The following is a 25722-nucleotide window of genomic DNA, read 5'->3' as shown; positions in this document are numbered from 1 at the left end:
AGTCCAGGGGGGAAAAAAGTCCCAGAAAATCCCAAAAAATCCCAAAAAGTCCCGGAAATTCCTGAAAGATCCTGGATAGTTCAGAGAAGGTCCTGGAAGGTGTGGAAAGGTCTTGGATAATGCAGAAAGGTCCTGGAAGGTGCAGAAAGAGCCCCAAAAGAGCGCAGACAGGTCCTGAAAGATACATAAAAAGGCCCCGAAAATCCAGGAAAAAATCCCAGAAATTCCCGGAAGGTCCCGGAAGGTTCAGAGAAGGTTCCAGAAAGTGCAGAAAGGTCCTGAAACGTGCAGAAAGGTCCTGGAAGGTGCAGAAAGGTCCTGGAAGGTGTAGAAAGAGCCCCAAAAGAGCGCAGACAGGTCCTGAAAGATACATAAAAAGGCCCCGAAAGTCCAGGAAAAAATCCCCAAAAAAATCCCAAAAAATGCCAGAAATTCCCGGAAGGTTCTGGAAGGTCCCGGAAGGTTCAGAGAAGGTCCTGGAAGGTGCAGAAAGGTCCTGGAAGGTGCAGAAAGACCCCCAAAAGAGCGCAGACAGGTCCTGAAAGATACATAAAAAGCCCCGAAAGTCCAGGGAAAAAATCCCAAAAAATCCCCAAAAAATCCCAGACATTCCCGGAAGGTCCCGGAAGGTTCAGAGAAGGTTCCAGAAAGTGCAGAAAGGTCCTGGAAGGTGCAGAAAGGTCCTGGAAGGTGCAGAAAGAGCCCCAAAACAGCGCAGACAGGTCCTGAAAGATACATAAAAAGCCCCAAAAGTCCAGGAAAAAAATCCCAGAAAAAGTCCCAGAAAATCCCAGAAATTCCCGGAAGGTTCTGGAAGGTCCCGGAAGGTTCAGAGAAGGTCCTGGAAGGTGCAGAAAGGTCCTGGAAGGTGTAGAAAGAGCCCCAAAAGAGCGCAGACAGGTCCTGAAAGATACATAAAAAGGGCCCCAAAAGTCCAGGAAAAAAATCCCAAAAAATCCCAGAAATTCCCGGAGGGTTCCGGAAGGTTCCGCGGACGCACTTGTCCCCCCGGAAGAGGTAGGTGTGGCCGCTGGGCAGCCAGAGCAGCGCGGCGTCCAGGCGGTCGCTGGGGACCCCCCGGCCCAGCTCGGCCAGCGGCCGCGGGTAGCCCGGGGCCAGAACGCCCTCGTCGAACACCCAGTGCCGGGAGCCTGCGGAAAACGGGGACAAAATGGCCAAAATCAGGCAAAATCGCAAACAAAATCATGGGTGGGATAGGCGCTGAGATTTGCCCGAAATTCGGGCGAAATTACCCCAAAATTCAGCCCAAAGTTCACTCCGAAATGGTCAAAATTGACCCGAAAATTATCCCAGAGTTCACCCAAAATTCGTCCCAAGATTGTCCAAAATTCACCCCAAAGGTCACGCCGAAATGGTTAAAATTGACCCTAAAATTATCCCAAAATTTACCCAAAATTCGTCCCAAGATTCGTCCCAAAATTGTCCAAAATTCGTCCCAAAATTCAGCCCCAAACCCACACCAAAAAATCACCCCAAACTTGCCCAAAATTCACCTTGAAATGACCCCAAAAGCACCCAAAATTCAGCCCAAAATAACTCAAAATTTTACCCCAAAATTCAGCCCAAAGTTCATCAAATGGTCAAAATTAACCTAAAATTCAGCCCCAAGGTTTACCCAGAATTCCCCAAAGTTTGTCCCCCAAAATTGTCCAAAATTCACCCAAAAATTCAGCCCCAAATTCACCCAGAGTCACCCAAAAAAAATCACCCCAAGACTTGCTCAAAATGGCCAAAAATTCACCCCAAAAGCACCCAAAATTCAGCCCAAAATTTGGCCAAAATTACCCCAAATTCACCCCAAAATCACCCCAAAATGGCCCAAAATTCACCTCAAAATTGCCCAAAATTAATTCAGAATCACCCAGAAAGTCACCCAAAATCCCCAAAACACCCAAAATCCCCAATTGCCCAAAATTCACCTCAAATTTGTCTAGAAACACCCAAAAAATGCACAGATTTGCCAAAAATCACCCAAAATTTGGCCAAAAATTGCCCAAAATTCGCCAAGATTTGCCCAAAATTACCTGAAATTCCTGAAGATTTGGCTGAAATCTCCCCTGGTCGAACACCCAGTGCCGGAGCCGGAACGGGACAAAACGCCAAAATCAGGCAAATCGCAAACAAAATCATGGGTGGGATAGGCGCTGAGATGAAAGGAACCCCAAAATCGCCCAAAGTCACGAAATGGTCAAAATTGACCCGAAAAATCCCAGATTCACCCAAAATGCCCAAATTCCAACGCCCAATCCCACCCGAAATGTCAATCTAAAATCCCTCCAAATTTTGCCAAAATTTTCCCAAATTCCAAATCCCCCAATCACTCAAATGTCAAAATACCCTAAAATTCCCAATCACCCAAGTCCATTTCCCAAATTCCAAATCCCAAAATGGTCAAAATTGACCGAAAATTATCCCAGATTCCCCAAACCCAATTAATCCCCCAAGGTCACAAAGGTTAAAACATTCCAGCCCCCAATTCCTCCCAAACCCCCCCAATCACCTAAAACCCCACCCGCCCTCCTCCCCACCCACACAGGTCATACCTAACAGCCCGTTACCCCCGTTTCCCCTCCCCCCCCAATTCCCCTCACCCAAAAATACCCCCTCCCAATGGCCACCCCCCCAACCCATTCCCCACACCCCCACCCCACAAAACCAACCCATACAAATCCCCAGCACCCAAAACCCAACCCAAATCACCCAACCAACCTCAATTTTCTAAAACACCCAAATCGGCACAAGATTTGCCAAAAATCACCCAAAATTTGGCCAAAAATTGCCCAAAATTCAGCCAAGATTTGCCCAAAATTAACCCTGAAATTCACTGAAGATTTGGCTGAAATCTCCCCCGGGTTGAACACCCAGTGCCGGGAGCCTGCGGAAAACGGGGACAAAACGGCCAAAATCAGGCAAAATCGCAAACAAAATCATGGGTGGGATAGGCGCTGAGATTTGCCCGAAATTCGGGCGAAATTACCCCAAAATTCAGCCCAAAGTTCACGCCAAAATGGTCAAAATTGACCTGAAAATTATCCAAGAGTTCACCCAAAATTCGTCCCAAGATTGTCCAAAATTCACCCCAAAGGTCACGCCGAAATGGTTAAAATTGACCCTAAAATTATCCCAAAATTTACCCAAAATTCGTCCCAAGATTCGTCCCAAAATTGTCCAAAATTCGTCCCAAAATTCAGCCCCAAATTCATCCAGAGTCACCAAAAAAATCACCCCAAGACTTGCCCAAAATTCACCTTGAAATGACCCCAAAAGCACCCAAAATTCAGCCCAAAATAACTCAAAAATTTACCCCAAAATTCAGCCCAAAGTTCATGCCGAAATGGTCAAAATTAACTCTAAAATTCAGCCCCAAGGTTTACCCAGAATTCGCCCAAAGTTTGTCCCCAAAATTGTCCAAAATTCACCCAAAAATTCAGCCCCAAATTCACCCAGAGTCACCCAAAAAAAATCACCCCAAGACTTGCTCAAAATGGCCAAAAATTCACCCCAAAAGCACCCAAAATTCAGCCCAAAATTCGGCCAAAATTACCCCAAATTCACCCCAAAATGCACCCCAAAATGGCCCAAAAATTCACCTCAAAATTGACCTCAAAATTAATTCAGAATCACCCAGAAAGTCACCTCAAAATTCACCCAAAATCACCCAAAATTCCCACCCTAAATTCACCCAGAATCGTGCCAAAAATTCACCTCAAAATTTGTCTAGAAACACCCAAAAAATCGGCACAAGATTTGCCAAAAATCACCCAAAATTTGGCCAAAAATTGCCCAAAATTCAGCCAAGATTTGCCCAAAATTAACCCTGAAATTCCACCCAGAGCCTGGAATGGGGAGAAAATGGGCAAAATCGGGCAAAAAATACAGCAAAATAATGGTCAGGAATAGGCCCAGAGATGCGCTGAAATTTGGGCAAAATTTGGGCAAAATTACCCCAAAATTCAGCCCAAAATCACCCAGAACTCACCCCCAAATCACCCCAAATTCAGCCCAAAATCACGCAAAACCAACCCAAAATTCAGGCCAAATTCACCCCAAAATTCAGTGCAAAATCGCCCAAAATTCACCTCAAAATTTGCCCAAAAGCAACAAAAAATTCACCCCAAAATTCACCCTCAAATCACCTCAAACTCAGCTCAAAATCCACCCAGAACTGCCCAAAATTCACCTCAGAATTTGCCCAAAATCACCCAAAATTCAACTCAACATTCACCCCAAAGTCACCCAAACTTCAGTCCAAAATTCACCCAGAATTGCCCCAAAATTCGTTCAGAATCCCCCGGAAATTTGCTCAAAATCACCCAAAAATTCACCTCCAAATTTGCCCAAAAGCACCCAAAATTAGCCCTGAAATTATTCCAAAAATCGCCCCAAAATTCAGCCAGAAACACCCAAAAAATCCCCCCAAGAATTGACAAAAAGTGCCCAAATTCACCCCAAAATTGTGCAAAATTCACCTTGAAATTACCCCAAAAATTGCCCAAAATCACCCAAAATTCGCCCCCAAATTCACCCCGAAATTACATTTAGCCCAAAATTCAGCCAAAATTTGCCTAAAATTAACACTGAAATTGTTGGAAATAATAACAATGAAATAATTGGAAATTTGCCCAAAATTCACCCCAAAATTCATCCAGAATCGCCCAGAAATTCACCTCGAAATTCACCCAATAAAATCCCAATAAATCCCAATAAAATCCCAATAAAATCCAATTAAAATTCAATAAACACAATTAAATCCCAATCAAACCAAGGAAATCCCAATTACATCCCAAATAAAACCCTAATAAATCCCAATTAAATCTCAATAAACGCCATAAAACCCAAATAAACCTCAATAAAATCCAATTAAATCCCAAATAAATCCCAATAAAACCCAATTAAAATTCAATAAACACAATTAAATCCCAATCAAATCCCAATTAAATCCAAATAAACCCCAATAAAATTGTATAAAATCCCCATAAAAACCAATAAAATCCCAATAAAACCCAATTAAAACTCAATAAAATCCTAATAAATTCCCAATAAAATCCAAATAAAACCCAATAAAACCCAAATAAACCTCAATAAAATCCAATTAAAACCCAAATAAACCTCAATAAAATCCTAATAAAACACAATCCAATAAAAACCCAAATAAATTCCCAATAAAACCCAAACAAATCTCAATAAAATCCCAATAAAACACAATTTAATTCAATTAAATCCCAATAAACCCCAATAAAACCCAAATAAACCTCAATAAAATCCAATTAACTCCCAAATAAATCCCAATAAAACCCAATTAAAACTCAATAAAATCCTAATAAATTCCCAATAAAATCCAAATAAAACCCAATAAAACCCAAATAAATCCTCAATAAAATCCAATTAAAACCCAAATAAACCTCAATAAAATCCAAATAAACCCCAATAAAACCCAAACAAATCTCAATGAAATCCCAATAAAACACAATTTAATTCAATTAAATCCCAAATAAACCCCAATAAAACCCAAATAAACCTCAATAAAATCCAATTAAATCCCAAATAAATCCCAATAAAACCCAATTAAAACTCAATAAAATCCTAAAAAATTCCCAATAAAATCCAAATAAAACCCAAATAAATCCTCAATAAAATCCAATTAAAACCCAAATAAACCTCAATAAAATCCTAATAAATTCCCAATAAAATCCAAATAAAACCCAATAAAACCCAAATAAACCTCAATAAAATCCAATTAAAACCCAAATAAAATCTAATTAAAACCCAAATAAACCTCAATAAAACCCAAACAAATCTCAATATAATCCCAATAAAACACAATTTAATTCAATTAAATCCCTATAAAACCCAATAAAACCCACATAAACCTCAATAAAACCCAAATAAACCTCAATAAAATCCCAATAAAACCCAAATAAAATCCAATTAAAACCTCCATAAAACCCAAATAAACCTCAATGAAATCCAATTAAATCCCAAATAAATCCCAATAAAACCCAAATAAACCTCAATCAAACCCCAACAAATCTCAATAAAATCCCAATAAACCACCATTCAATCCAATTAAATCCCTATAAAACCCAAATAAATCCCGATAAATTCCCCCAAATTTTCCCCGAAATTCCCGGAATTCGCCCCAAACCTTTGAAGAAGACGAATTTGCCGTCGCTCCTCTCGTAGGCGGCGTCGATGTTCGGGGGGAGCCCGGCCCAGAACTGCCCGATGGGGAGGGGGTACCCCGGCATCACCTGGCCCCCCCGGACCCGCCAGAACCAGCGCTCCTGGCGGGAAGGAAAAATGTGAAATTAATTTGGGGCGAAAAACGGGAAAAACGGCGAAAAAACGGCGAAAATATGGCGAAAAAATGGCAAAAAAAAAGGATAAAAATTGGGCGAGAAATGGGGAAAATTTGGGGTGAATTCTGGGAGGTAAATGGGGAAAAAAATGGGGAAAATGGTGAAAAACGGCAAAAAAAGGGCGAAAAAATGGCAAAAAATGGCAAAAAATGGTGAAAAAACGGTGAAAATATGGCGAAAAAATGGTGAAAAAATGGATAAAAATTGGAGGGAAAAGGGTGAAAATTGGAGGAGAAATGGGGAAAATTTGGGGTGAATTCTGGGAGGTAAATGGGGAAAAAATGGGGAAAAATGGGGAAAAACGGCAAAAAAAGGCAAAAAAAGGGCGAAAAAATGGCAAAAAATGGTGAAAAAACGGCGAAAATATGGCGAAAAAATGGTGAAAAAATGGATAAAAATTGGAGGGAAAAGGGTGAAAGTTAGAGGAGAAATGGGGAAAATTTGGGAGGAATTCTGGGAGGTAAATGGGGAAAAAATGGGGAAAAATTGTGAAAACATGGGGAAAAACGGCAAAAAATGGTGAAAAAATGGGGGGAAAATGGAGAAAATTGATGCAAAATCAGCTGAAAATTGCCCCAAAAATTAGAGTGAAAAATTGGCCCAAAAGTGGCTGAAATTGCCCCAAAAATTTGGCTGAAATTGCCCCAAATTTGGTCCAAAATTGGCCCCAAATCTGCAGTTCTGGGCAGGGGTACCCCGGCATCACCTGAGCCCCCCGGACCCGCCAGAACCAGCGCTCCTGGGGGGAAGGAAAAATATGAAATTAATTTGGGGCGAAAAACGGGAAAAACGGCGAAAAACGGCGAAAAAACGGCGAAAAACAGCGAAAAAAAATGGCAAAAAGGAAAAAAATTGGGGAAAAAAAAAATTGGGTGAAAAATGGCGAAAAAATGGCGAAAAAAGGATAAAAAATTGGAGGGAAAAGGGTGAAAATTGGAGGAGAAATGGGGAAAATTTGGGGTGAATTCTGGGAGGTAAATGGGGAAAAAATGGGGAAAATGGGGAAAAAATGGGGAAAAAGGAATTTGGGGGTAAATGGGAAAAAATGGGGGAAAATGGTGAAAAATGGTGAAAAAAAGCGCGCGAAAACGAAAAATGGTGAAAAAAAAACAGCAAAAAAATGGCGGAAAAAATGGATGAAAATTGGAGGAGAAATGGGGAAAATTTGGGAGGAATTCTGGGAGGTAAATGGGGAAAAATGGGGAAAAATGGTGAAAAAACGGGGAAAAACGGTGAAAAAATGGGAGGAAAATGGAGAAAATTGATGCAAAATCAGCTGAAAATTGCCCCAAAATTGGCCGAAAATTGACACAAATTAGGAAGAAAAATTGGCCCAAAATGGGCTGAAATTGCCCCAAAAATTTGGCTGAAATTTGGCAGAAATTGGCCCAAAAATTCCCCAAAATTCCCAGATTTTCCCAAAATTCCCTCCTGAAACTTTGCCTTGCAAGGTCCTGGAAGGTCACCAAAAAATTGAAAAAACCCCACAAAAAATCACAAAAAAAGTCCCCAAAAAATTCTCAAAAATTCTCAAAAATTCCCCCAAAATCCCAGATTTCCCCAATATTCCCAAAAATTTTCCCAAAAAATATCGCCCAAGAAATCCCTCAAATCTCTCCCCAAAACTGCCCCTAGAAAGGTCCTGGAAGGTCACCAAAAAACCAGAAAAACCAATTAAAAAATCACAAAAAAAAATCCCAAAAAATCTGAAAAAATTCCCAAAAATTCCCCAAAAATTCCCACATTTTGCCCCAAATTCCCAAAAATTTTCCCCAAAAATTTTCCCCCAAAAATTCCCTCAAATCTCTCCCCAAAACTGGCCCTAGAAAGGTCCTGGAAGGTCACAAAAAAACCAGAAAAACCCATTAAAAATCACCAAAAAAAATCCCAAAAAATCCGAAAAAATTCCCAAAAATTCCCCAAAAATTCCCACATTTTCCCCCAAAATTTCCCAAAAATTTTCCCCAAAAATTTTCCCCCAAAAATCCCTCAAATCTCTCCCCAAAACAGGCCCTAGAAAGGTCCTGGAAGGTCACAAAAAACCCAGAAAAACCCATTAAAAAATCACCCAAAAAAATCCCAAAAAATCCGAAAAAATTCCCAAAAATTCCCCAAAATTCCCAAATTTCCCCCAAGTCCCAAAAATTTTCCCCAAAAATTTTCCCCCCAGAAATCCCCCAAAAATTCCCTCAAATCTCTCCCCAAAACTGCCCCTAGAAAGGTCCTGGAAGGTCATAAAAAAATCTGAAAAAACCATTAAAAAATCACCAAAAAAAATCCGAAAAAATCCCAAAAAATTGCCCATAAAATCCCCCCAAAAATCCCCCCCAAAAATTTCCAAATTCCAAAAAAATTTTGCCAAAAAAATTCCCTCAAAACTGGCCCTAGAAAGGTCCTGGAAGGTCACAAAAACCCAGAAAAACCCATTAAAAATCACCAAAAAAAATCCCAAAAAATCTGAAAAAATTCTCAAAAATTCTCAAAAATTCCCAAATTTTCCCCCAAATTCCCAAAAATTTTCCCCAAAAATATCGCCCAAAAAATCCCTCAAATCTCTCCCCAAAACTGCCCCTAGAAAGGTCCTGGAAGGTCATAAAAAAATCTGAAAAACCCATTAAAAAATCACCAAAAAAAAATCCCAAAAAATCCGAAAAAAATTCCCAAAAATTCCCCAAAAAGTCCCACATTTTCACCCAAATTCCCAAAAATTTTCCCCAAAAATTTTCCCCCAAAAATCCCTCAAATCTCTCCCCAAAACAGGCCCTAGAAAGGTCCTGGAAGGTCACAAAAAACCAGAAAAACCCATTAAAAATCACCAAAAAAAATCCCAAAAAATCCGAAAAAATTCCCAAAAATTCCCCAAAAAATCCCCCCAAAAAATCCCCCCCAAAATTCCCAAAAATTTCCAAATTTCAAAAAAAATTTCCCAAAAATTTTCCCAAAAAATTCCCTCAAAACTGCCCCTAGAAAGGTCCTGGAAGGTCCCAAAAACCCAGAAAAACCCATTAAAAATCACCAAAAACAATCCCAAAAAATCCGAAAAAATTCCCAAAAATTCCCCAAAAATTCCCACATTTTGCCCCAAATTCCCAAAAATTTTCCCCAAAAATTTTCCCCCCAAAAATCCCTCAAATCTCTCCCCAAAACTGCCCCTAGAAAGGTCCTGGAAGGTCACAAAAACCCAGAAAAACCCATTAAAGAATCACCCAAAAAAATCCCAAAAAATCCCAAAAAAATTCCCCAAAAATTCCCCAAAAAATCCCCCCAAAAATCCCCCAAAATTCCCCCAAAAATTTCCAAATTTCAAAAAAAATTTCCCAAAAAAAAAAATTTTTCCCAAAAAATTCCCTCAAAACTGCCCCTAGAAAGGTCCTGGAAGGTCCCAAAAAAACCAGAAAAACCCATTAAAAAATCACCAAAAAAATCCCAAAAAATCCGAAAAAATTCCCAAAAATTCCCCAAAAAATTCCCAAATTTCCCCCAAATTCCCAAAAATTTTCCCCAAAAATTTTCCCCAAAAAATTTTCCCCAAAAATCCCTCAAATCTCTCCCCAAAACTGCCCCTAGAAAGGTCCTGGAAGGTCACAAAAAACCCAGAAAAACCCATTAAAAAATCACCCAAAAAAAATCCCAAAAAATCCGAAAAAATTCCCAAAAATTCCGCAAAAATTCCCACATTTTCCCCCAAATTCCCAAAAACTTTCCCCAAAAATTTTCCCAAAAAAATTTTCCCCAAAAATCCCTCAAATCTCTCCCCAAAACTGCCCCTAGAAAGGTCCTGGAAGGTCACAAAAAGCCAGAAAAACCCATTAAAAAATCACCAAAAAAAATCCCAAAAAATCCGAAAAAATTCCCAAAAATTCCCCAAAAATTCCCACATTTTCCCCCAAATTCCCAAAAATTTTCCCCAAAATTTTCCCCCAAAAATCCCTCAAATCTCTCCCCAAAACTGCCCCTAGAAAGGTCCTGGAAGGTCACAAAAAACCCAGAAAAACCCATTAAAAAATCACCGAAAAAAATCCCAAAAAATCCGAAAAAATTCCCAAAAATTCCCCAAACTTCCCAAATTTCCCCCAAGGCCCGAAATGCCGGCATTTGCCCCCAAAGGCGCACCTTGAAGACGAACATCTCGCCGCGCAGCATGGCCACCGTGTCGAAGGCGCCGTCGCAGATCCGGGGCCCGTAGGGGGGGCCCGGGGGGGGGAGGGGCGGGGCCCGCGGCGTGGGGGAGGGGCGGGGGGCGGGGCCGGAGGAGGAGCCTGGGGGGGGAGGGGGAAAATAAATTAAATTACAAATTAGAATGGAAAATAAAATAAAAAAAATAAAAAAAACAATTGGGGGAATTTGGGGGAAAATTTTGGGGAAATTTTGGGGGGAGTTTTGAGGAATTTTTGGGGGAAATTTGGGGGATTTTGGGGCAGTTTTAGGGAGAAATTTGGGGGAACTTTGGGGAAAAATTGGAATTTTGGAGGGAATTTTGAGGGAATTTGGGGGAAAATTTGGGGATTTTGGGGAAAACTTGGGGGAATTTTGGGAAAAAATTTGGAATTTTTGAGAGAATTTGAGGGAATTTTGAGGGGATTTGGGGGAAAATTTGGGGAAAATTTGGGGAAAATTTGGGGGAAATTTGGAAAAAAATTGGAATTTTGAGGGGAAATTAGGGGAAAATTTGGGGGATTTTGGGGGAAAATTTGGGGGTAATTTTGGGGGATTTTGGGGAAAATTTGGGGGAAAATTTGGGGGAATTTTGGAAAAAATTTGGAATTTTGAGGGAAATTTTGGGGGAAAATTTGGGGGAATTTTGGAAAAAAAATTTGGAATTTTTGAGAGAATTTGAGGGAAAATTTGGGGAAAATTTGGGGGAATTTTGGGGAAAATTTGGGGGAATTTTGGAAAAAATTTGGGGGAATTTGGAGGGAAATTTTGGGGGAAATTTGGGGGAATTTTGAAAAAAATTGGAATTTTTGAGGGAATTTTGAGGGAATTTGGGGGAAAATTTGGGGGAATTTTGGAAAAAATTTGGAATTTGGAGGGAAATTTTGGGGAAAATTTGGGGGAATTTGAGGGGAATTTTGGAAAAAATTTGGAATTTTGGGGGAAAATTTGGGGGAATTTTTGGGGGGAGTTTTGAGGAGTTTTAGGGGGAAATTTGGTGGGACTTTGGGAAAAAATTTGGAATTTTGAGGGGAAATTTGGAGGAATTTTGGGGGAATGTTGGAAAAAAAATTGGAATTTTCCGGGAATTTGGGGGAATTTGGGGGAAAATTTGGGGGATTTTAGGTGGAAATTTGGGGGAAATTTGGGGGATTTTAGGGGAGTTTTGAGGAATTTTGGGGAGAAATTTGGTGGAACTTTGGGGGAATTTTGGCAAAAATTGGAATTTTTGAGGGAATTTACGAAAATTTGGGGAAATTGGGAATTTTGAGGGTAAATTTGGGGGATTTTGGGGGATTTTAGGGGGAAATTTGGGGGGATTTCTGGGGGAATTTCAGGAGGAAATTTGGGGGGAATTTTAAGGGAATTTTGGGAAAAACTGGGGGGAAATTGTGGAATTTTTGGGGGATTTTGGGTCAATTTGGGGGCAAATTTTCGCTGCTATCAGAGCCAATTTTGGGCCAATTTTAGGCCAATTTTGGATCAATTTTGGATCAATTTTCAGGTGAAATTGGAGCCAATTTTGGGGCCATTTTGGGTCAATTTTTGGTCAATTTTTGTCCAATTTTCAGTGCAATTTTGAGCCAGTTTTGAGCCGATTTTGGCCAATTTTGGACCAATTTTGCTCCAATTTTCAGCCCAATTTTGCTCCAATTTCTGATGCGATTTTGCTTCAATTTTTTGGCCAATTTTGCTCCAATTTTCAGCGCAATTTTGCTCCAATTTTGAGCCAATTTTTGTCCAATTTTGCCTCAATATTGAGCCAATTTTTGGCCAATTTTAAGCCAAATTTTCACTGCAATTTCAGCCAATTTTAGGCCAATTTTACATCAATTTTGAGCCAAATTTTGACCATTTCAAGTCAAGTTTTTGCTACAATTTAAGCCAATTTTAGGCCAATTTTGGGTCAAGTTTTGGCCCATTTTGGTCTAATTTTTGGTGTTATTTTGAGCCAATTTGGAACCCCTTTTCGCCCATTTTTGGTGCAACTTTTGCTGCAACTTTTGCCGCAATTTGGAGCCAAATTTTGGCTGATTTGGTTCAATTTGGGCGCAAATTTTCACCGCAATCAGACCACATTTTTTGGCCGTTTTCACGTCGATTTTGCGCCAATTTTCGGCCGATTTCCGCCCGATTTTCGGCGCGATTTTGCCCGAATTTCACCGTTTCTCCCCAGATTCGCCGATTTCTCCCCGAATTTGCCCGGTTTGGCCCCGGAACTCGCCGTAGAGCTGCTGGATGCCGCGCCGGTCGTCGTCGGGCAGCTCGAAGGCCTCGGTGTCCATCCATTGGTAGAAGGGCGCCATGATGGCCGAGGGGTCGCTGGAATGTTCCAGGCCCAGGGCGTGGCCCAGCTCGTGCACGGCCACCAGGAACAGGTCGTTACCTGCCCGGGGGGGCATGGAAGGTCATGGAAGGCCATGGAAGGTCAAGGTTGGGTCATGGAAGGTCATGGAAGGCCATGGAAGGCCATGGAAATCAATGGAGACTCTTCATGGTCAACGGAAGGTGAAGGTTGGGTCAATGGAGACCCTTCATGGTCAATGTTGGGTCATGGAAGGTCATGGAAGGTCATGGAAGGCCATGGAAGGTCAAGGTTGGGTCAATGGTTGGGTCATGGTTGGGTCAATGGAGACCCTTCATGGTCATGGTTGGGTCATGGAAGGTCAAGGTTGGGTCATGGAAGGTCAGGGAAGGTCATGGAAGGTCAAGGTTGGGTCAATGGAGACGCTTCACAGTCAACATTGGGTCAATGGAAGGCCATGGAAGGTCAAGGTTGGGTCAATGGAGACCCCTCATGGTCATGGAAAGTCATGGAAGGTCATGGAAGGCCATGGAAATCAATGGAGACCTTTCATGGTCAATGGAAGGCCATGGAAGGTCATGGAAGGCCATGGAAGGTCATGGAAGGCCATGGAAGGTCAAGGTTGGGTCATGGAAGGTCATGGAAGGCCATGGAAGGCCATGGAGATCAATGGAGAGCCTTCATGGTCAATGGAAGGTCATGGAAGGTCATGGAAGGTCAAGGTTGGGTCATGGAAGGTCATGGAAGGTCAAGGTTGGGTCAATGGAGACCCCTCATGGTCAATGGTTGGGTCAATGGAAGATGTCCAAGGTTAACCCAAATTTCCTCGTTTTTTCCCCATTTTTTCTCATTTCTTCACCATTTCTTTTCCCAATCTTTCCCTCCCAGGTGTGTCCAAAATCCCCATTGTTAACCCAAATTCCCCCATTTTTTCACCGTTTTTTCTCATTGTTTCCCCGTTTTTCCTCGTTTTTCCACTGCTTTTCCCCATTTTTTCACCATTTTCCCCATTTTTTCTCATTTTTTCACCATTTTTCCCCATTTTTCCCCCGTTTTTTCCCCATTTTCCCCGTTTTTTCCCCGTTTTTTCACTGTCTTTTCCCCGTTTTTTTCCCCATTTTCCCCGTTTTTTCCCCGTTTTTTCACTGTCTTTTCCCCGTTTTTTTCCCCATTTTTTCCCCGTTTTTTTTCCCGTTTTTCCCCATTTTTTCCCCGTTTTTCCCCGTTTCTCCCCGTTTCTCCCCGTTTTTCACCGTTTTTTCTCATTTTTTCCCCATTTTTCCCCGTCCCTCACCGCTGAGGTCGTCCCCGCGGTGCGTCCAGGGCTTGGCGCCGTCGAAGTGCGTGTCCCCCCCGATGTGGGGCCCCAAAATCCCCATTTTTAACCCAAATTTCCCCCATTTTTTCACCGTTTTTTTCCCCGTTTCTCCCCATTTTCTCCCCATTTTTTCCCATTTTTTCACTGTTTTTCCCCCGTTTTTCCCCATTTTTTCCCCATTTTTCCCAATTTTTCACCATTTTTTCCCCGTTTCTCCCCATTTTCTCCCCATTTTTTCCCATTTTTTCACCGTTTTTCCCCCGTTTCTCCCCATTTTTTCCCCATTTTTTCCCATTTTTTCCCAGTTTTTCACCGTTTTTTCCCCGTTTTTTCACCGTTTTTTCCCCGTTTTTCCCCATTTTTCCCCGTCCCTCACCGCTGAGGTCGTCCCCGCGGTGCGTCCAGGGCTTCGGCGCTCCCGCATTCTCCTTTGGGGCCCCAAAATCCCCATTTTTAACCCAAATTTCCCCATTTTTTTCCCCATTTTTCCCCCGTTTCTCCCCATTTTTTCCCCATTTTTAACCCAAATTTCCCCCATTTTTTCCCCGTTTTTTCCCCGTTTCTCCCCATTTTTTCCCCATTTTTTCCGATTTTTTCCTCATTTTTTCCCCGTTTTTTCACCGTTTTTTCCCCATTTTTAACCCAAATTTCCCCCATTTTTTCACCGTTTTTTCCCCGTTTCTCCCCATTTTTTCCCCATTTTTCCCATTTTTTCACTGTTTTTTCCCCGTTTCTCCCCATTTTTTCCCATTTTTTCCCCGTTTCTCCCCGTTTCTCCCCATTTTTTCCCCATTTTTTCCCCATTTTTTCACCGTTTTTTCTCATTTTTTCCCCATTTCCCCGTCCCTCACCGCTGAGGTCGTCCCCGCGGTGCGTCCAGGGCTCGGCGCCGTCGAAGTGCGTGTCCCCCGATGTGGGGCCCCAAAATCCCCATTTTTAACCCAAATTTCCCCCATTTTTTCACCGTTTTTCCCCGTTTCTCCCCATTTTTTCCCCATTTTTTCCCATTTTTTCACCATTTTTTCCCCGTTTCTCCCCATTTTCTCCCCATTTTTTCCCCATTTTTTCACTGTTTTTCCCCGTTTCTCCCCATTTTTTCCCATTTTTTCACCGTTTTTCCCCCGTTTCTCCCCATTTTTTCCCCATTTTTCCCATTTTTTCCCAGTTTTTCACCGTTTTTTCCCCGTTTTTTCCCCGTTTTTCCCCCGTTTCTCCCCATTTTTCCCCGTCCCTCACCGCTGAGGTCGTCCCCCATTGCGCCCAGGGCTCGGTCGTCGAAGTCGCGTGTCCCCGATGTGGGGCCCCAAAATCCCCATTTTTAACCCAAATTTCCCCCATTTTTTCACCGTTTTTTTCCCCGTTTCTCCCCATTTTTTCCCCATTTTTTCCGATTTTTTCCTCATTTTTTCCCGTTTTTTCACCGTTTTTTCCCCATTTTTAACCCAAATTTCCCCATTTTTTCCCCGTTTTTTCCCCGTTTCTCCCCATTTTTTCCCCATTTTTAACCCAAATTTCCCCCATTTTTTCACCGTTTTTTCCCCGTTTCTCCCCATTTTTTCCCCATTTTTTCCCATTTTTTCACTGTTTTTCCCCCGTTTCTCCCCATTTTTTCCCCATTTTTTCACCATTTTTTCCCCGTTTCTCCCCATTTTTTCCCCGTTTTTTCACCGTTTTTCCCCATTTTTTCCCGTTTTTTCACCGTTTTTTCTCATTTTTCCCCGTTTCTCCCCGTCCCTCACCGCTGAGGTCGTCCCTTCGCGCTCGCCTCCGCCGGCGGCCCGACGCGAGGGCTTCCCCCGATGTGGGGCCCCAAAATCCCCATTTTAACCCAAATTTCCCCCATTTTTTCACCGTTTTTTTCCCCGTTTCTCCCCATTTTTTCCCCATTTTTTTCCGATTTTTTCCTCATTTTTTTCCCGTTTTTTCACCGTTTTTTCCCCATTTTAACCCAAATTTCCCCCATTTTTTCCTCCCGTTTCTCCCCATTTTTTCCCCATTTTTTCCCATTTTTCACTGTTTTTCCCGGTTTCTCCCCATTTTTCCCATTTTTCCCCGTTTCCCCGTTTCTCCCCATTTTTTCCCCATTTTTTCCCCATTTTTTCACCGTTTTTTCTCATTTTTTCCCCATTTCCCCGTCCCTCACCGCTGAGGTCGTCCCCGCGGTGCGTCCAGGGCTCGGCGCCGTCCGAAGTGCGTGTCCCCCCCGATGTGGGGCCCCAAAATCCCCATTTTTAACCCAAATTTCCCCCATTTTTTCACCGTTTTTCCCCCCCTCCCCCATTTTTTCCCCATTTTTTCCCATTTTTTCACCATTTTTCCCCGTTTCTCCCCATTTTCTCCCCATTTTTTCCCCATTTTTTCACTGTTTTTCCCCCGTTTCTCCCCATTTTTTCCCATTTTTCTCACTTTTTTCCCCGTTTCTCCCCATTTTTCCCCATTTTTCCCATTTTTCCCAGTTTTTCACCGTTTTTCCCGTTTTTCCCCGTTTTTCCCCGTTTCTCCCCATTTTTCCCCGTCCCTCACCGCTGAGGCCGTCCCCGAGGTGCGTCCAGGGCTCGGCGCCGCGTCGAAGTCCGTGTCCTCCCCGATGTGGGGCCCCAAAATCCCCATTTTTAACCCAAATTTCCCCCATTTTTTCCCCTTTTTCCCCGTTTCTCCCCATTTTCTCCCCATTTTTGACCCAAATTTCCCCCATTTTTTCACCGTTTTTTCCCCGTTTCTCCCCATTTTTTCCCATTTTTCCCCATTTTTTCCCATTTTTTCACCGTTTTTTCCCCGTTTCTCCCCATTTTTTCCCCATTTCTCCCCGTTTTTCCCCGTTTCTCCCCATTTTTCCCGTCCCCTCACCGCTGAGGTCGCCCCCTTGCCCCCCCGTGGCGCCCAGGGCTCGGTGCCGTCGAAGTGCGTGTCCCCCCCGATGTGGGGCCCCAAAATCCCCATTTTTAACCCAAATTTCCCCCATTTTTTCACCGTTTTTTTCCCCGTTTCTCCCCATTCCTTTTCCCCATTTTTCCGATTTTTCCTCATTTTTTCCCGTTTTTCACCGTTTTTCCCCATTTTAACCCAAATTTCCCCCATTTTTTCCCCGTTTTTCCCCGTTTCTCCCCATTTTTTCCCCATTTTAACCCAAATTTCCCCATTTTTCACCGTTTTTCCCGTTTTCTCCCCATTTTTTCCCCTTTCTCCCCTATTTTTCCCATTTTTCCCTTTTTCACCTCCCCATTTTTCCCTCACCCTGAGGCCGTCCCCGCACTCCCATTCCCCATTTTGACACCAAATTTCCCATTTTTCCCGTTTCTTTTTCCCCATTTTTTCCCCATTTTTTCCCCATTTTTCCGTTCGTTTCTCCCCTTTCTCCCTCATTTTCCCTTGTCCCCATTTTCCCCATGCGCCTCGGCCGTTGAGGTCAGATGCGGGCGGGAAGTGGCGTCCAGGAACCGCGGCCTCGAGGCGTGCGTGTGGAACCCCATCACAGAGCGCACTCGCCGGGGGGCACCCCGGAAGCTAGGGGGCGTGCCGCCACCTGGAAGGGCCGGGCCGGGGGCCCGCGTCGAACTTGGGCGTGGGATCTGCCGGAAACCTGGGGGAACATCACCATGATAGGTTGCCCAGGCGCCCTGTTGGCCACGTACCCACGCCCCAGTGTGCCCGCAGGGTGCCCCGTGCCCAGGTAGCGCCGCCAGCCCAGGCGGCCCAGACATAACCAGCCATGCGGAAGGGGCAGTGTGCCCCAGGTGTGCCAGTGCGCAGGTGTGCAGTCCCAGTGTGTCACAGGCGGCCCAGTGTGTCTGTGTGCCCAGTGGCCGGGGCCCACAGGTGGGCCCAGGACCCCATAACCCCAGGTGTGGCCCAGGTGCAGGGCCAGGTTCCCAGGTAACCCCCATGGCCAGTGTGTCATGGCCCAGGTGTGTACCCCAGGTGTGCCCAGGTGTGCCCAGGTGTGCCCAGGTGTGTCGCCGGTAACCCCAGGTGTCGCCCAGGTGTGCCAGGTGTGCCCAGGTGTGCCCCAGGTAACCCCCAGGTAACCCTCATGCCATTGCAGGTAACCCCAGGTGTGCCCAGGTGTGCCCAGGTGTGTCACAGGTAACCCCCAGGTGTGCCCCAGGTGTGGCCAGGTGTGTCCCAGGTAACCCCCAGGTAACGCCAGGTGTGCCCAGATGTGCCCCAGATGTGCCCCAGGTGTGTCCCTGGTAACCCCAGGTGTGCCCAGGTGTGCCCAGGTATGCCCAAGGTAACCCCAGGTGTGCCCAGCTGTGCCCAGGTGTGCCCAGGTGCGTCACCTGTCGGTGATGTCGGGCTGCTCCCAGTTCCCTCCCAGTACAAACCAGTAACCCCAATTCCCCATTTTCCCCATTTCACCCCATTTTTAACCCTTTTCCCCCGTTTTTTCCCCATTTTTCCCAATTTTTTTCCATTTTTCCCCCTCCCAGTCCCTCCCAGTCCCTCCCAGTCCCTCCCAGTACAAACCAGTACAAACCAGTACAAACCAGTAACCTAAATCACAATTCCCGCCCATTTTTAACCCTTTTTTCCCCATATTTCCCTCATTTTTAACCCTTTTCCCCCCGTGTTTTCCCATTTTATTCCCCATTTTTCCTGATTTTTCCCCATTTTCCCGCCTCCCAGTCGCTCCCAGTCCAAACCAGTACAACCCAGTTACCTGTAGGTGATCTCGGGCTGCTCCCAGCGCAGCCCCTGCAGGGCGAAGCGCCGGCGCCGCCGCACCTGGGCCTTCACCTGGGCGCCGAACTTATCGGGGACGCCGCACCTGGGCCGGAGCATGGCCCTGCGAACACCAGCACAGACCAGTATGGACCAGTACGGACCAGTACGGACCAGTATGGACCAGTATGGACCAGTACAAACCAGTATAAACCAGTACGGACCAGTACGGAGCAGGAAAAGCAGAAAAAAACCCCCCAAAAAATCGCATTTTTGGCGCATTTTAGAGCCGAAATTCCCCCAAAAACCTCCCAGTACATCCCAATTCCCAGTATAAACCAGTACAAACCAGTACGGACCAGTATGGACCAGTATGGACCAGTACAAACCAGTATAAACCAGTATGGACCAGTATGGACCAGTATGGACCAGTACGGACCAGTATGGACCAGTATGAACCAGTATGGACCAGTATGGACCAGTACGGACCAGTATAGACCAGTATGGACCAGTACGGACCAGTATGGACCAGTACGGACCAGTATAGACCAGTATGGACCAGTATGGACCAGTATGGACCAGTACGGACCAGTATAAACCAGTATGGACCAGTATGGACCATACGGACCAGTATAATACCAGTATGGACGTAAACCAGTATGGACCAGTATGGACCAGTACGGACCAGTATAGACCAGTATGGACCAGTATAAACCAGTATGGACCAGTAGGACCAGGACCAGTATAGACGGGACCAGTATGGACCAGTACGGACCAGTAGACAGACCAGTATGGACCAGTATGGACCAGTATGGACCAGTATGGACCAGTACGGACCAGTACGGACCAGTACGGACCAGTATGGACCAGTACGGACCAGTATAAACCAGTATAAACCAGTACGGACCAGTACGGACCAGTATGGACCAGTATGGACCAGTATAAACCAGTATAAACAAGTACGGACCAGTATGGACCAGTACAAACCAGTATAAACCAGTATGGACCAGTATAAACCAGTACGGACCAGTATGGACCAGTATAAACCAGTATGGACCAGTATGGACCAGTACGGACCAGTATGGACCAGTATAAACCAGTATGGACCAGTACGGACCAGTACAAAACCCAACAACGACCCGAAAACCCAACCCAGTAACCCAAAATCGCCGTTTTTCACCCCAAAACCCAAACAAAGACCCCAAAACTTGACATTTCTGGATCCCGCTGACCCAAAATTGCCGTTTTTTAACCCAAAATTTGAACATTGACCCCAAAACCCAACCATCACCCCAAAAATGGACATTTCTGGATCCCGTTGACCCAAAATCGCCGTTTTTGGACCCAAAAACCCAACGATGACCCCAAAACCCAACGATGCCCCCAAACCCCAACCCCATTGACCCGAAACTCAACATTTTTGGACCCAAAATCGCCATTTTTGAACCCAAAACCCAACAATGAACCCAAAAATGGACATTTCTGGATCCCAGTGACCCAAAATCGCTGGTTTCGCCCCAAAACTCAACGACCCCCAAAACCCAACCCAGTGACCCAAAATCGCGGCGTTTTGAACCCAAACATCAACCAACCCCGTTTTAGCCCAAACCAACCAGTGACCCAAAATCGCCGTTTTTGACCCCAAAACCCAACAATGACCCAAAACCCATCCCAGTGACCCAAAATCGCCGTTTTGAGCCCAAAAACGACAACAAAATGGACCATATTGCGATCCCAGCGACCCAAAATCGCCGTTTTTCACCCCAAATCACAACTTTGGCCCTAAAACCCAACCCAGTGACCCAAAATCGCCGTTTTTCACCCCAAAACCCAACAACGACCCCAAAACCCAACCCAGTGACCCAAAATCGCCGTTTTTGAGCCCAAACCCAACCAAGCGACCTAAACCCCAACCAATTGAACCCAAAATCGCAATTATGACCCCAAACTCAACGGAGGGTCTCAGGGTCGGGGTTCACCGCAAATCACCTGGGATGCCGTAAAACACGCTGACCCAAAACGGCCAACACTGACCCCAAACCCATCCCAGTGACCCGAAATCGCCGTTTTTGAGCACAAACCCAACCCAGTGACCCAAAATCGCCGTTTTTGAACCCAAAACCCAACAACGACCCTAAACCCCAACCAACTGACCCAAAATCGCCGTTTTTGAACCCAAAACCCAACAACGACCCTAAACCCCAACCAACTGACCCAAAATCGCCGTTTCTGAGCCCAAACTCACCGGATGGTGTCGGGGTCGGCGGTGCCGGTGCCGGGATGCCGTAGAAGCGCTGCACGGCCAACACTGACCCCAAACCCATCCCAGTGACCCAAAATCGCCGTTTTTCACCCCAAATCACTACTTTGGCCCTAAAACCCAACCCAGTGACCCAAAATCGCCGTTTCTGAGCCCAAACTCACCGGATGGTGTCGGGGTCGGCGGTGCCGGTGACGGGGATGCCGTAGAAGCGCTGCATGGCCGCCAGCGCCGCCGACAGCGAGGCCGGGGCGGCGCGGGGCCGGGCGCGCAGGTCGCCGGGCGGGAGGTACCCGTACTGCTGCAGCCAGGCCTGGGGCGAGAAACGGCGATTTCGGGACAATCCGGGCGTTTTGGGGATTTTTGGGGATTTTTTGGGGATTTTTTTTTCACTCTTTCTGGGATTTTTCCTGATTTTTTTGCGGATTTTTTTCCATTTTTTGGGGGGGATTTTTCCTGATTTTTTGCGGATTTTTTGGTGGGGTTTTTGGGGATTTTTCCTGATTTTTTGCAGATTTATTTCCATTTTTGGGGGGGATTTTTGCTGAATTTTTTGCGGATTTTTTCCCATTTTTGGGGGGATTTTTCCTGAATTTTTGCGGAATTTTTTTCCATTTTTGGGGGATTTTTCCGGATTTTTTTTTGATTTTTCTTCTGTTTGTTTAGGGTTTTTCCTGATTTCTTGCAGATTTTTTCCCATTTTTGGGGGGATTTTTCCAGATGTTTTGGGGATTTTTCCCCCCTTTTTTTGGAGACTTTTCCAGATTCTTTGCAGATTTTTTTCCAATTTTTGGGGGATTTTTCCTGGGTTTTTTTTGCTGATTTTATCTGGATTTTTGTGGATTTTTCCTGATTTTTTGCAGATTTTTTTCGGGGTTTTTTTGGGATTTTTCCTGATTTTTTGTGGATTTTTTTCCCGTTTCTTGCGGGGATTTTTTCTGATTTTTTTGGGGATTTGCTTTTCCATTTTATTTGGGATCTTCCCTGATTTTTTGCTGATTTTTTTCCCATTTTTGGGGGATTTTCCCACATTTCTTACAGATTTTTTGCAGATTTATTGGGATTTTTCCTGATTTTTTTGCAGATTATTTTTCCCTTTTTTTTGGATTTTTCCTGATTTTTTGTGGATTTTTTTCTGGTTTTTTTTGGGGGATTTTTCCTGATTTTTTGTGGATTTTTTTCCATTTATTTTTTTTTCTTTTTCCTGATTTTTTGCAGATTTTTTTCCATTTTTTGGGGGGATTTTTCCTGATTTTTTGCGGATTTTTTTTCTGGGTTTTTTGGGGATTTTTCCTGATTTTTTGCGGATTTTTTTTCTGGGTTTTTGGGGATTTTTGGGGGATTTTTTGGGGATTTTTTTCCGCGTTTTTTGGGGGATTTTCCCAGATTTTTTGGGGATTTTTTCCTGATTTTTGCAGATTTTTTTCCGTTTTTTTGGGGGGATTTTTCCTGATATTTTTCTGATTTTTTGCAAATTTTTTTCCTGTTTTGTGGGGGATTTTTCCTGAGTTTTTGAGGATTTTTTTTTTTTGCAGATTTTGGGGCATTTTTCCTGATTTTTTTTTTTTTTTGCGGATTTTTTCCGTTTTTGGGGGGATTTTTCCTGATTTTTTCCGGATTTTTCCTTTTTTTGGGGAGGATTTTTCCTGATTTTTTATGGACTTTTTTCCACTTTTTTGGGGGGCATTTTTTCTGATTTTTTGTGGATTTTTTCCCATTTTTGAGGGATTTTTCCTGATTTTTTGTGGACTTTTTTCCACTTTTTTCGGGATTTTCCCTGATTTTTTGCAGATTTTTTCCTGTTTTTTGGGGGATTTTTTCCTGAGTTTTTGAGGATTTTTTTCCTGGTCTTTTTGGGGATTTTCCCTGATTTTTTGCACATTTCTTTCCATTTTTGGGGGGGGATTTTTCCTGATTTTTCCCTGATTTTGTGCAAATTTTGGGGGGATTTTTCCGGATTTTTTCCTGATTTTTGTGCAGATTTTTTCCTTTTTTGGGGGAGGATTTTTCCTGATTTTTTGTAGACTTTTTTTCCACTTTTTTGGGGGATTTTTCCTGATTTTTTTGCAGATTTTTTTTCCATTTTTGGGGGACTTTTCCTGATTTTTTGTGGATTTTTCTCCTGTTTTTTTAGGGTTTTTCCTGATTTTTTGCAGATTATTTTTCCCCTTTTTTGGGGATTTTTCCTGATTTTTTGCAGATTTTTTTCTGTTTTTTTGGGGGGGATTTTTCATGATTTTTTCGGATTTTTTCCCCATTTTTTGGGGGATTTTTCCTGATTTTTGGGGGATTTTTTTTTCCCGATTTTTTTTGAGATTTTTCTTGACTTTTAGCAGATTTTTTCCCGTTTTGGGGGGGGATTTTTCCAGATTTTTTCCAGATTTTTCCCCCCTTTTTTTGAGGATTTTTCCTGATTTTTGTGGACTTTTTTTCCACTTTTTTGGGGGGATTTTCCCTGAATTTTGCAGATTTTTTTCCTGTTTCTTGGGGGATTTTTCCTGAGTTTTTGAGGATTTTTTTTTCTGGTCTTTTTGCGGATTTTTTCCCAGTTTCTTGGGGGGTTTTTTCTAACATTTTGGGGATTTTTCCCATTTTTTGGGGGATTTTTGCAGATTTTTTTCTGTTTTTTGGGGGATATTTCCTGATTGTTTGCAGATTTTTTTTCCATTTTTGGGGGATTTTTCCTGGGATTTTTGTTGATTTTTTTAAATTTATTTTTTGTGGATTTTTCCTGATTTTTTGTGGATTTTTTTCCTGAATTTTCGTGGATTTTTTCCATTTTTTGGGGGGATTTTTCCAGATTTTTTTTGGATTTTTCTTCTGTTTGTTTAGGGTTTTTCCTGATTCCTTGCAGATTTTTTCCCATTTTTGGGGGGATTTTTCCAGATGTTTTGGGGATTTTTCCCCCCTTTTTTTGGAGACTTTTCCAGATTCTTTGCAGATTTTTTTCCCATTTTTGGGGGATTTTTCCTGGGGTTTTTTGCTGATTTTTTCTGGATTTTTGTGGATTTTTCCTGATTTTTTGCAGATTTTTTTTGCCATTTTTGAAAAATTTTTCCTGGGGTTTTTTGTGGATTTTTTTCCATTTTTGGGGATTTTTCCTGATTTTTTTTGCAGATTTTTTTTCCATTTTTGGGGGACTTTTCCTGATTTTTTGTGGATTTTTCTCCTGTTTTTTTAGGGTTTTTCCTGATGTATTGCAGATTATTTTTCCCCTTTTTTTGGGGATTTTTCTTGATTTTTTGCACATTTCTTTCCATTTTTTTGGGGGGATTTTTCCTGATTCTTTCCTGATTTTGTGCAAATTTTGGGGGGGATTTTTTCTGATTTTTTTGGGATTTTTTTCCTGTTTTTTGGGGGATTTTTCCTGGGATTGTTTCGGATTTTTTGCCGTTTTTTTTTTTTTTTAATTTTTCCTGGGTTCTTTTTGAGGATTTTTTTCCCGTTTTTTGGGGATTTTTCCTGAGTTTTTTCAGATTTTTTTCCTGTTTTTTGGGGGTATTTTTCCTGATTTTTTTTGTGGATTTTCCCTGATTTTTTGCGGATTTTTTTCCGTTTTTTAAAAATTTTTCCTGATTTTTTTTTCCGAATTTTTTCCATTTTTTGGGGGATTTTCCCCGACTTTTTCCATGTTTTTTTCCCATTTTTCCTGCTTTATTTTTTGTTTCATTTCCAGATTTTTTGAGCCAATTTTGGTTTTTTTCCCACCTTTTTTGAGTATTTATTGCATTTTTTGTGAGGTTTTTTTTTTGCTTTTTTCTGCATTTTTTATCCATTTTTTCATCATTTTTCAGATGGCTTTTGGAGTTTTGGAAATTTTCCAGGATCGTTTTTTGGAATTTTGAACAATTTCGGTTTTTTCCACCTTTTCTTGGTGCTTTTCTTACATTTTTGGGGCTTTTTTTGCCATTTTGTCCCAATTTTGGAAGAATTCCATTTCCCATTTTTAACAAATTTTCCCAAATTTTCCCTGTTTTATTTTCTTCTCCCATTTCTTTGCTATTACTTTAATTTTTAAAGCATTTTTGGACAATTTTCTGAATTTTTCACGATTTTTTTGGGAGCAGTTTTGGTGTTTTTGGGCAATTTTTTTTTGACTTTAAAATAATTTGGGGTTTTTTTGCTTTATTTGATTTTTTTCCTATTTTTCCTTTTTTTCGTTTGTTTTAAATTTTTATTTTCCCCGATAATTTTGAGGCTGGATTTTTTTCAGTTTTATTTTTATTTGAATGAAATTTTTTTGGGCAATTTTAGGGCTCCCAAATCGAATTTTTGGGCTTTTTTGGGGCAATTTTTGGGGTTTTTTGCTCCAAATTTGGAGTTCTTGGGGGGAATTTTGGGCTCCTGGGTGAATTTTGGGGCAATTTTGTGGAATTTTGGGGCTTCTGGATCCAAATTTGGGGGGTTCTGGGTGAATTTGGGGCAATTTTGGGGCTCCCAAAATCCAATTTTGGGGTCCCAGGTGAATTTTGGGGTAAATTTTGGGGGAATTTTGGGGGTTCCGAGTGAATTTTGGGCTTTTTGGGGGCAATTTTTGGGGTTTTTTGGATCCAAATTTGGGGTTCCCAGGTGGAATTTTGGGGTCCTGAGGGGATTTTGGGGGAAATTTTGGGGTCCTGGATGAATTTTGGGTTCTTTTCGG

The 25722-nt window shown here is 42.9% G+C and overlaps 1 protein-coding gene across 1 annotated transcript; it reads right to left on the bottom strand.

Annotated features, from left to right (window-relative positions):
* Nucleotides 1–246: 246 nt before the first annotated feature.
* On the bottom strand, nucleotides 247–21444 carry MMP14 (matrix metallopeptidase 14; the record flags this gene model as incomplete). Its single annotated transcript, XM_030969567.1, has 7 exons — nucleotides 247–1151; nucleotides 6167–6305; nucleotides 10494–10639; nucleotides 12760–12921; nucleotides 15010–15083; nucleotides 18819–18944; nucleotides 21245–21444. Coding segments are annotated over 7 exons (1752 nt in total), but the record flags the coding sequence as incomplete, so codon positions are not given.
* Nucleotides 21445–25722: the final 4278 nt, after the last annotated feature.

This window comes from Camarhynchus parvulus, unplaced genomic scaffold, assembly GCF_901933205.1.
Source record: "Camarhynchus parvulus unplaced genomic scaffold, STF_HiC, whole genome shotgun sequence".
Taxonomy (NCBI): Eukaryota; Metazoa; Chordata; class Aves; order Passeriformes; family Thraupidae; genus Camarhynchus; species Camarhynchus parvulus.
Note: the sequence above shows the minus strand (reverse complement) of the source record. Positions and strands in the feature narration are given on the sequence as shown.